Genomic DNA, 11116 nt, shown 5'->3' with positions numbered 1-11116 from the left:
CCAAGTTTTGCTCTGTGCTTGCTCTACGTTCATCCGCGGAGACGCACGGTATACAGGTATGACTAAACCACTGAGACAAACAGAACTACACAAACACAGTTTACTGTCTTAGGGATCAGATTTCAGAAAAGAGAAGGAAATTCATGAGCTGACTTCAAAGCTAAAGTAGTGAGTAACTCGAGCATTGATAGAAATATAGTGGAGTAAAAAGTACAATAATTGTCTTCTAAATGTAGAGGAGTAAAAGTAACAAGTTCCCCCCAAAAAATAATACTCACGTAAATTACAGATACTCAAAAATGTACTTAAGTACAGCACTCAAGTAAATTTACTCTGTTACTGTCCACCACTGATTACTAGCATGTTTATAGTACTTTTCTAGTCTTTCTGACCACCTAAAGCACTCTTTACACTACTCAACATATGCACACCACATTCACTCACTGATGGTAGAGGCTGCTAAAGGGACCATCAGTATTGGCTAACCTCATTCATACAACAGCAAGAGCAAATTTGGGTTTCAGTGTCTTGCCCAAGGATACTTCGGTATGTGACTGCAGGAGCTGGGATCGAACCACAACCTTCCAGAGAGACGGCCAACGCTACCCACTGTGCCACAGCTTTAAGGTATGTGGTTTAGTACAAAATAAATATTTAAGTAACACTGAGATCTTCACAGAACTCTCGTTACAAATATCCATGACTCTTCAGAAACTTTCTTTGTTTTAAGTCATATTTTGGGGTATTTTGCCTATAATGGACAGGACATGTGGTGAGTAGAGGGTGGGGGAAGACGAGCAGCAAATGGTCAAGGCCGGGAGTTGGACCTGCGGCCGCAGGACTACAACCTTGGTATATTGGGCCCACGCTTAAACCGCTAGGCCAATGGCGCCCCTCTCAGAACATTCATTGCTGATTTTTTTCCCAATAAAACTTCTCCAAGCCTGAAAACTATTTTTCAATTCTATGACTTTCCCAAGTTTCCCATGACCATACAAACCATTGTCATTATTAGTGATTTAAATATGACATCAAGAGATCAGCCAGTTATTCCCATCACTGATATAAGCTTAATATCCTCTGAAACACTTGATGAGTGTGTTGTCTGTGAACCTCTCTAGCTCGTTAGTTCTGCAATCCCCAGCCTATCCCCTTTAATGCCGCTAAATTTGTTCTGTGCATGTACAACTCTTTCCCGTCTATAATGTGTCAGCGATGGTTTGAACATTAACAATTATTTGTCTGGGTGCCAGTCTCCCTCCTGTATGTACTGTCCAAATAAAGACTTACAGGGACAGCTTATTTGAACTCAATATAACCTCTAACGGTGACTATAAGCTTTATTTATATAAGATGGTTTTCTTTTGTGTTGGTCATACATAATCAAACGCCTGCATTTTATCTGTCTATAAATGGATTAACTTGTCTTTTGTTACTTCTCTTTGAAGGACATCAGGTCCAATGTCACTGTACACGTCTGACACACATGGAGATGATGAACCGCACAACCTTCACTCATCTGTACAGCAGAGCTCTTTCATTCAGACCGTAATTGCTTGTATTCTTCCTCCACCTGAGCTCTACAGTTGACCCTCACTCAGTGTCATGGTTGTGCAGAAGAGTTAAGGTAAAGATGAAGAAAAAAAAAAAAGAGTAGCTGATTGTTTCTTTCAGAGATGTCTAGCAAACACAATGGCAAAGTACTACATGGAAAATAAGACAGATGAGAGCAACAAGTTCAGAAAAATGAACTCTCTGAATTTTATTAATAATTGTGCGATTCGAAGCCAATAGCAGCTCTTCTGCAAGAGCCAGGCAAAAAAAAGCTTATTTTGGATGAACATGAAATGCTTACAGGGAAGTACATTTATAACTGTAATTCATATTATGGACATTATGTTTCAACCTGCCTCAAAGACAGCTTACACAACACAGAGAGAGGCCAGGAGCAGCTGTGTAGGTGGGCTAAATGAAGGCTTAAATAATGAGGAGAGGATTTTCTCTGAGGTCTCGGTAAACATGAAGAAGAGATCGGGTCATGTGCCCTCCGGACACTCCTACACCAAAGCCCCCTGAGACTCGACTCTGCTGGAGCTGCTGCAACAGGTTCTGAAAAAAAGAGGAGGAGGGAGAGAAGACGGTGTTACATAAACAGAAATATGAGATCAGGTTTTGGCGATGGGCACCTAATATTAAAATTACAGGTAAACTATTAATGAATAAAGCTAAAGCTAATCTGATTGATTCACTGGGCCGTCAAATGAAGCATACTCACTGGAAAAACATCAGAAGCCATATGGCTAAAATGTATGTTTTTGGGCGCCTTTGGTCTAGTGGTTTAAGATTGCGCCCAATATACAGAGGCTATAGTCCTCGTTTCAGTGGTCACTGTTTTAACTCCTGGCCTCAACCATTTGCTGCACGTCTTCCCGCACTCTGTCACTTGTTGTCGATCAGATTATGAAGAGAATACATCATAGAGGGCAGGTAGTGATACGTATGCAAGCAGCATCAACTCTATGCTGCCGACTGCCGCAACTGCTACTTCTACACATCTTCATTGTGACGGCAACTTTTGAGGTGACTGTAGGATTCCTTGTGAAAAAAATTGAGGACCTTTATTTATTTTATTGCTATCCTCTAATACGGAAAATACATACACATGGGTGATGCAACTTTTGCTCTCTCATCAGCTTGTTGCAGCTGCACTCCTTCTTTTTCTCTGTGTGTAATGACGGATCACATATCACAATATCACAATGAAAGCAGCTTTTACCGGTTGTTTTTGTCTAATAGTGCTGTGTTCATTGTAAATAAAAATAAAACATTGGTTTATTTATTTATTTATATCTATTGATACATATCCTGCACCTCTAATAAAAATACCTCAGATACAGCCTAAAATGTGCAGGTATCAGCAATGTATCAAACTTGTACATTTTCATGTTGTCGAACCAATAATAGACTTGTTTTTTTTCTCCATATATTAGCCTACATGTCAATAATATAAATGATTGCGGTCATATGCAAAAACTGTTTCAAGTAGAAAAAGAAGAAATGCTGTAATTTCAGGTATCATGACATTATGATCATCACATTAAACAAAGCAACAAAAATGCAGTGCCTGGAAGATGGAACGATTGTAAAAGCAAGCAAAATGTCAGCAATTGGTAATTTTGCAGGACAGTTATTTGTTATTTATCTGGAACCTCTGCTACAGTGACTATGTCAGACAAAGTGACTTTTAACGCGCAGCAAAGTTAAAAGGCAGCAGGATGAGATTTGTGTTAAAAAAACAACACTTACACATGTGTAAGACAAAATCAGCAGAGTAATAAGAGGTACTGCTCTGACCACAGGGGACTTGTGACTGATAAAACAAACTCCATATAAACAAACCAACCTAATTTTGAAAATCCAGCTCTCACAAAAAGGTCAACAACAGAAGGGGCTGATAGCCAAGCTGCTGCTAATGCTCTTGTTTTCACTGAGGTACTCGAATGCTTCCCTTTTAAATGTTCCTCGTGTGTCTCACACAAACTCCGGCCAGAGAGCTTTCTGTTTTTACGCCCCTAAGCTGTGGAATTCTCTGCCTCTGGACATTAAAACAGTGTGCGCTCTGGGTGCTTTTAAAAGTAAACTTAAGACTTACCTTTTTAATCCAGCTTTGTACTGGGAGTAATTCATTTTTAGACCTGGACTGCATTATTATTTTTGTTATTATTATAACCATTATTATTTGAATCATTGCTTTTACATATATTTATCTCATTTAATTATTTATTTATCTATTTATTTCTTGTATTCACCTGATCTTGTTAACGATACCTTATTTTTAAATTTTCTTTCCACTATTTCTTATTTTATTAATTTTGCTGTATTGATTTTATTTTATTTTTAAGGATTTTATTTATAATCATGCCTTTTATCATTTTACCATTGCTGTTGTTTTCTGCCTCTCTGTTATTCTGTGAAGCACTTTGGGCTGCATGTTTTTATGTATGAAAGGTGCTTAATAAATAAAGTTGAGTTGAGTTAATGCTAGCTTGTTTTAAAAGGTACAGATTTCTTGGATGTACCGAGCCAGGCTATGATATAATGATTGGAAACATACAAAATCCATACAGGGCTGATGGTATAAAGCTTTTAGGAAAATCATTGGTAATATTTCATATTCACTGACATTGTAAGGGAGACTTGTTTCCACCAATGCAAGGCATCAGAAGTGATACCAGGAAGGAAAAAAACTAAGGACAAAGACAGAAGGTTCGTATTAAGAAGTGCAGAACAGGAAAAGCGTAAACACTGTTTTTACCTCAGCCCGCTGCAGTGTCTCTCTTAGAGCTAAAGTCTGGATGCTCTTTTTGGAAGCAGCTCTGTCAGGAGCTCTCTGCAAAAGAGTCTGGAACAAAGAAGACTGTCAAGCTCAGATTATTTGTTAAAGAAACAATAACAGGTGCCTCTAAAAGCAGAAGAACCATAATCAAGCCTGGTAAGTGCAAGCATATGATAGTTCAAGGTGGCGTTGCTATAGTAGCAGCTCAGTGGTCTCTCTTACACAATCTAAAATGGAAGAGTCTGAACCATTATGTGTAAAATTATAACCTTTAAAATCCTGCAGCAGGCACTTGTTATCTGTGGAGTTTTAAGAAAAATGCTGAATAATGATGTGGGAAAGGGTTTGTACCTGTACCCGGTGCAGAACAGCATGGTGAAGTCCACACACTGCTGCCAGAGAGGAGCTCTCCATCTGAACCTCTACTGTGATCAGGGACTCCTCCTTCCCTGTGCTCTCCTCCTTCAGGTTTACCTGGAGAGCAAACACATACATTATTACAACAATACATGTCTCCACAGTAGCTAAATTAAACGTGTAGCTTCTCTTGACGCTTTCCTTAAAATTGTGTCGAGCTGACTAGGATCCTCTGAGGGTAATACACTTACCTAAGTGTAATTTAAAAAAAGACACCCTCAGACAAAGGTTTAAGTTTAATCACTGTAACATTAGATAATACTTCACCTCTTTTGCTGCCAGTTTGACTGTGTGACCGCTAGGACCTCGAGTGTGGATCACTGAGCTGCTGACTGTGCTTTGCTGTCCCCTCCTCACTCCTTCATGCTGCTCAGATAACAGCCAGCCCAGCAGAGAGAGGCTCACGTTTTGATGAAGGTCCGAATCAGAGATTTCAGACACCAGCGTATCCTTCAGTAATTCTGATGACACCCGAACAGCTGCTGAATACTTCTCTGGCTCAGACTTCTGAGCACTCTCTCCTCCTCCCTCCCATCTTCCCCTGCACCTGATCTGACGTGAGTTTATGAACGCCTGCACAGGGTCTGTCGTGTTGTCAGATTGAGATGTAGACCTTGTATGGGCGGCTTTGGGACAGTCCACCTGCAGCGCGTGCAGCCAATCCACTGTCAGTGTGTTTAGGGGCAAACTGATGCAACTACTCTGCAGACCAGGAAGCCTCGCAGCCTCCTCTCCCAGCAGACTGTAGAGCGAGAAGACAAGTGAGCAGCTGACTGTCACAGGGAAGGATGTGTCTGCTGCAGCTGCTAGAGGCAGAGATACTTCTAATGTGTCTCCTTGATGGAGATTCTGGAAAGGAAATGAAAAGTTTGTGGAGGATCTCTCCCCTCCTGCTCTGGGTGGATAAGATAGAGGGGAAACAGTGATGCTCAGGGTCCAGCCTCGTTCTAAAACATAAGGACTTGGATTTTCCAGGACACACGTCAGGTTCAGAGAGTCTTTTTGAAGCAGTCTGCTCCAGCTTGTCATGGCATGGCATCTGATTGCTTTCTCATTGGTGGGAAGATGCTCGTCTCTGTTTGTTCTGGCTGTGAGCAGGTAGCTGATGTTAAGCACCTGATTCAGGTGCATTAGGATTTGGTTTTTGGATTTGATGGCAGATTTCAGTGCCGAAGCTCTGAAGGAAAACAAGGAAAATATATCAAACATAAGAAAAATTTTCAATGTGTTCTAGGGGTTCAGAAATAATCAGATTTTTGCTGCCTCTACAATACATACAGTACATGTGCATTTAACTGTGCAAAGACAACTTAAATCAGAATGAAAAGGGATATTTTATGTACATGCTCCATGTATTTACACACATGAAAGCTATGCATTCACATTTTTTTTTACCAAAAAAGAGAAGTGCTAGCCAGCTGTCAGCAGGCATAGATAAGATGAGACTGTATTCTCAGTTTACTCAAATATAAAGAAAGAAAGAAGAGCGAGATAAATGATAAAGACTTAACTGGGAAAAAGAACAACATCTCTGCTGTTTGGTGTTATTTTGGACACAGGAGAGACAACATAATAAATAAGTGCTGTGTAAAACTGCAGGAATCATAGTTTGTAGATTTTCTTATTTATCCCAAGTCACATCCTTGTCCCAATGTTGAACAACATTTTTGTTTCCCTCACATAGTACAAGACTGCCATTTTTATGTTTCCTTACGTTCAAAAAGAAAAGAGATATCATGTCCTGTATACCTTTCACAAACATCTCCTATTGCAGACAGGAGGTCCCTGACACTGCAACCCTCCGGTGTGGAGACCACATTAGACGATGCTCCATCTTGTCTCCTCACAGGTGCGGTAATCCTCTGGAGCATCCCTCTCGCAGACAAAGCCAGCAGCTGAATTTCACCTGATAAACAAGGACACCAGACGGAGAGAAGAGAGACTCACTGAACAAGAACATTCTCAAAATAGTCACTGTTTGCAACTAATATATCTTACATTTCAAGTGCTTAACACTAACATTTTTCAACTGTCTGCCTCAAACCCGACATGGTTAGCATTATAAAGCTCTTACCAGTAGCACAGGATCATTTTGCGATCATGATATTTCTCCAAATCCTAGATAAAAAGCTGAACTTTGGGTAAATAACGTCTTTCAGCTATTGTTTATGCACATTTCAACACATTACACACATTAAAACAACACAAACATCTCAGTAGGTCAATTTCTGCTCTTGAATGTATTCAGTTCCAGTGGTGCTGTTAGGTTTTTTCTTATTTCTAATGTATGTATTTCTCATTCAATAAATATATTTCTAGAGTGCCAAAACATAAAGAAGTAATTAAATTACAAATAAAGAGCAGATCTAGACCTTCAGAGTAAGCTGAATATTGTTAGATGTTGGTGTGGTGAATGAAGACTGAAGATAAACAAAGACAAAACTCAGTTTATAGATTTCAGAAAGAGGGGGTAATTATCAACTACCTCCTTAATCACAGAAACACAAATACCTCACAGTAGATGAACATCTTACATTTAACCAAGGAATAACATTTTCATTTGATTCTGCAGGTAGAGTTTCAGGAGCGGCCATTAATAAGGTTATGTAGGGACCTCAGTCAATACACAGCTATTTAAATCATGTGGGCGTCTCATTTTAGATTACTGTGCAGGGGGTTGAAGTTATTAAAACTAAAAGATGAGAAGCCCTTCAGAGCCGAGCTGTGAGCTGTTTTATGGGTGTGCATGAAAACACCCAAAACTTGCTTTATATGGTGACATGGGATGGGAGCCATAGGACGTTCGGCACACGGGCTACATGGTGTTATTCTTCAAATAACTATATTTGGGTCACAAAAATGATAAGGAACAGCCCCAATATATCTATAGAAATAAATTCTAATTGAAACTAAACTATAAAAAACGAAGGGTCAGAAGAAGTTCTGTGTAAACCAACACTAAAAAGATAAATTCTGTTCAAAAGAACTTTAAGTCTGGAGCTCTACGTCACCCTGAACCGAACCAGAGTGCAAAGGTCTGTGCACATCCTCTGGCATTTGAAACAGGTCACTGTCACTCAATACCAGAGGAGGATATAGAGTGTTTTCTGTGTGATGTAGGAGAGGTTGTGGAAAAAATGCACTTTCTGTTCTATTGCCTATTAATGTTTTTACATGTCAGCTTTTCTACAACATGCGAGAACACTGTCCTGATTTGTTTTCCTGTTTACACACATCATTCCAGCTTGCTCGGTTTGTGTTAAATGCCTTTCAAAAGAGTAGGAGGACACTTTGCATTTGATTAATTAGAGTTATACTCATTGCTTCAGAAGTGTTGGCGTGCTAAGGTCTGAGGCTAATTTTTGGTTAATGATTGGCACGCTCAATAATGTATTCTTTTCTTTCTCTTTATGTTGTTGCCCTCATCTATATTGATTTTAGTGTCTTGTATGTGTGCTGGTCACCCTTCATGAGTGTAACACGTTGAGAAAATCAACAACTACTAATAGAACAAACTACTTTTTGATGCACTTTAGAGACCCAACATTAATCAACCAGGCAGAAACCTTGAGCAGAACCAGACTCTTTGGTTAGATAGCAGGCTGCACCACCAGTTGGGCTGAGAAAGTAGGATCATTTTGAATATACTCTTGATTTTACATAAAAAATGTAAAAAGATTAAATAGGGATGCACCGATCCTACTTTTTAGGTCACAATACCGATATCGATACCTGGGCTTTGGTACCTGCCGATACCGATACTAGCCGATCCGATCCTGGTTTTGATTTAACAATCTCTATTCCTTAATGTGAGGATAGAATCATGTTTTGGCAACTTCAGGCTTTCTGACTTGATGGTGAAATGTACCTGGGTTCCAAGTGCTAAACCAGAGGGTGGAATCCCTTTATTTCAAGGATCCGGAACAATTAAATCCAATAACCTGTCCGTTTTTTTCACACTTTGAATCCATCAATAGAAGGTTTCTTCCTTCTTTGCAGTCGGCTACAGCTCATGTAAACTTCCTCCTTTGGGCTTCCATTATATTTTTAAGCTCGACTGCCATCCGTAGAAACATTAGCGCTGCACATGTTGCAAGTTTCCGGCGGAGTAGTTAGCAAAAGAAGCGTGACATGCACCCAAACTGTGGAGCCTCTGTAATTATCCTCCATCATGCTCCACCAGGAAAAATTGCAAAGATCAGCCGGCGCTGATGACGTAGGAGATGCACATGGCTGTTGTAAACATAGAAAAGCATAGAACTGAGACGAATAAATCTGCCATATGGATCAGCACTATATATCGGCCCTTTGTCACTGATATCCGATCTAGCTTTTTGAGTCCGATCTAGCCGATATCCCATACCAGGATTCGATCGGTGCATCCCTAAGATTAAATAATTCTTCAAGATTTAAATAAAGGCTGAGTGAATTAATGTGTGAATTTATTACTTCCATGTTTGTCTTGGGTCTGCTCACCTGCAGCGTTGCTTGTAGGTTCAGCCAAGGCGACGACTCGGCACACATTTAAACTAGTGAGGTTTTGAAGGGCGCCGACAGTTGTACTGGAAGTTTCATCCTTTTTTCTCTCACATGAACCCTCTGACAGATCCAGAGCCAGCAGGTCTGACACAGTGCTGTAGTAAAGAAAGTTTTTACCTACACACCCACACATCACAGGCCCTGGTACACACCCTTCGGTAAAGCCAGCTGTGAACCCTCCTCCTTCTGGTCCCCGTTTGTTCAGCGTCATCAGCACCACTCTCCCTTGTTCACCCACTGCCACCAAACACTGTGCATGTCCTGAACTTTCCTCGAAGGAAGATGCTCCAATGAACATGACCGGCTGCTCGAGGTTGTGCAAGACTTTGAGTCGTGATGCTGAGGGATGAAGAGGGAGAAAACACAAGCGCCCATCTGGCAGGCCACAGAGGATAACAGGTGATTTGGCAAGAGCAGCATCAATATCAAATAAGAGTGTGTAGAGGACAGGCTTGAGGGGGAGACAACGTTTGGTTGTTGAAGATGCTGAGGAGGAAGACAGTGGTGTTGTTTCTCTAGAATGGACACACATCAGCACAGGGTTCCTTCTCGTTACTGTCTTTCTCTCAGATGCATTCTGTAAAACACCAGAGACCACTGGAAGACTGAATGAACCCAACATCTCAAAGCTGCTGGGTTTTGATTGTTTTAGAGATCTATGTAAAGTCAACACCCAGGATGTATCTCTCTGGGACAAAGTCAGAAGTGTAGAGCCTTCGAAGAGCAGGCATAAGATTCCTTCTTCTGGAACAACAAGAAACTCAGAGGATATCTCAATCTCTGCTGGACAGGCAGATGCATCAGCTAAGGAGCTTTTAGCTCTGCAGAGGGGAAAGGGTGCACAAGTTAGTGGCAGGAATAAATTCCACAGATATTTCAATAAAGGGAAGCTTATTTAAGGACTTATCACCTCAGTTAACTCAAAGAAAACAGAGTATTATTAAATAGTTTAAATAGATGGTGCATAGTATTATATGGTTCATACCTAGATAGTATTGAATGTACACAGACACAATACACTCCACTTTGAGAGGCAACAAAGAGGAACTGACTGTCAGGACTCACAACCAGGTCACTTACAGGGCCAGGGAACCCCAGAACAACCTGAAAAACAACAGAAACTCAGTCAAGCACAGAAAATGTGGAAGTTATCTTTAAGACTTGACGTGCACAGAGTAAAGCTTCAGGTGAACCTGAGAAATAACCTGAAAACATGTGGTAAAAGTAACTTACTGTGAGTTTCCTCTTTTCAGTACAGAATAAATTAACCTCATTTCTGCCAGTGCAGAGATAGACACATGTCCCAGAAGCAAATATGAGCCTCGGTGTGCATGATGTAACTGAAGAGCCAAATTCTGCCCAGTTCTCAACAGCACACCGTCCGTCCATAGCGTCAAGACCGGATATGTAACTGACCAGTGTGCATCTGTTGCGTTACACAGACTGTTAACGCTGTTTGTGGCAAAACTGGATAAGTTCGTTCGCACCGGTTGTGTTGGCAGAGATTGTGACGCCTTCATGAGCTTCCGCGCGTCGGGCTTGGGACCAATGAACGCTAAGGACTATACGGACTACATTTCCCATGAAAAATAACCGGTAGTCTGATGCCAAACGGCGGGTGTTACTGAGGCGTCAGAAGTTGTTTTGGGAATGTGTGGAGAAGACAGAAGCCAGTGACTGTGTGTTATCTTCCCGAAAAACAGTTCATCAAAAATAACGTATTTCACTTGTATTATGTGGCTTTTGCAGCACGTATCTTGCTTAACATCCCCGAACATCCGGTTTGCGCGCTCATTCTGTTTTCATGCCTATAATCATAGAAGA

The 11116-nt window shown here is 40.8% G+C and overlaps 1 protein-coding gene across 1 annotated transcript; it reads right to left on the bottom strand.

The window, feature by feature from the left end:
• Window positions 1-1737: 1737 nt before the first annotated feature.
• On the bottom strand, window positions 1738-11055 carry faap100 (FA core complex associated protein 100). The gene is made up of 8 exons (XM_034707564.1): window positions 10526-11055; window positions 10278-10396; window positions 9230-10113; window positions 6503-6659; window positions 5021-5930; window positions 4688-4810; window positions 4316-4402; window positions 1738-2109 (listed from the first exon to the last, which is right to left on the bottom strand). Exons 1-8 carry the CDS (start codon window positions 10679-10681, stop codon window positions 1978-1980), a joined length of 2568 nt encoding a protein of 855 aa, XP_034563455.1. The 5' UTR covers window positions 10682-11055; the 3' UTR covers window positions 1738-1977.
• Between the last annotated feature and the right edge of the window lie 61 nt (window positions 11056-11116).

This window comes from Notolabrus celidotus, chromosome 18 (assembly GCF_009762535.1).
Source record: "Notolabrus celidotus isolate fNotCel1 chromosome 18, fNotCel1.pri, whole genome shotgun sequence".
Classification (NCBI taxonomy): domain Eukaryota; kingdom Metazoa; phylum Chordata; class Actinopteri; order Labriformes; family Labridae; genus Notolabrus; species Notolabrus celidotus.
The sequence above is the reverse complement of the archived record's forward strand: the minus strand, read 5'-3'. Positions and strand labels throughout refer to the sequence as shown.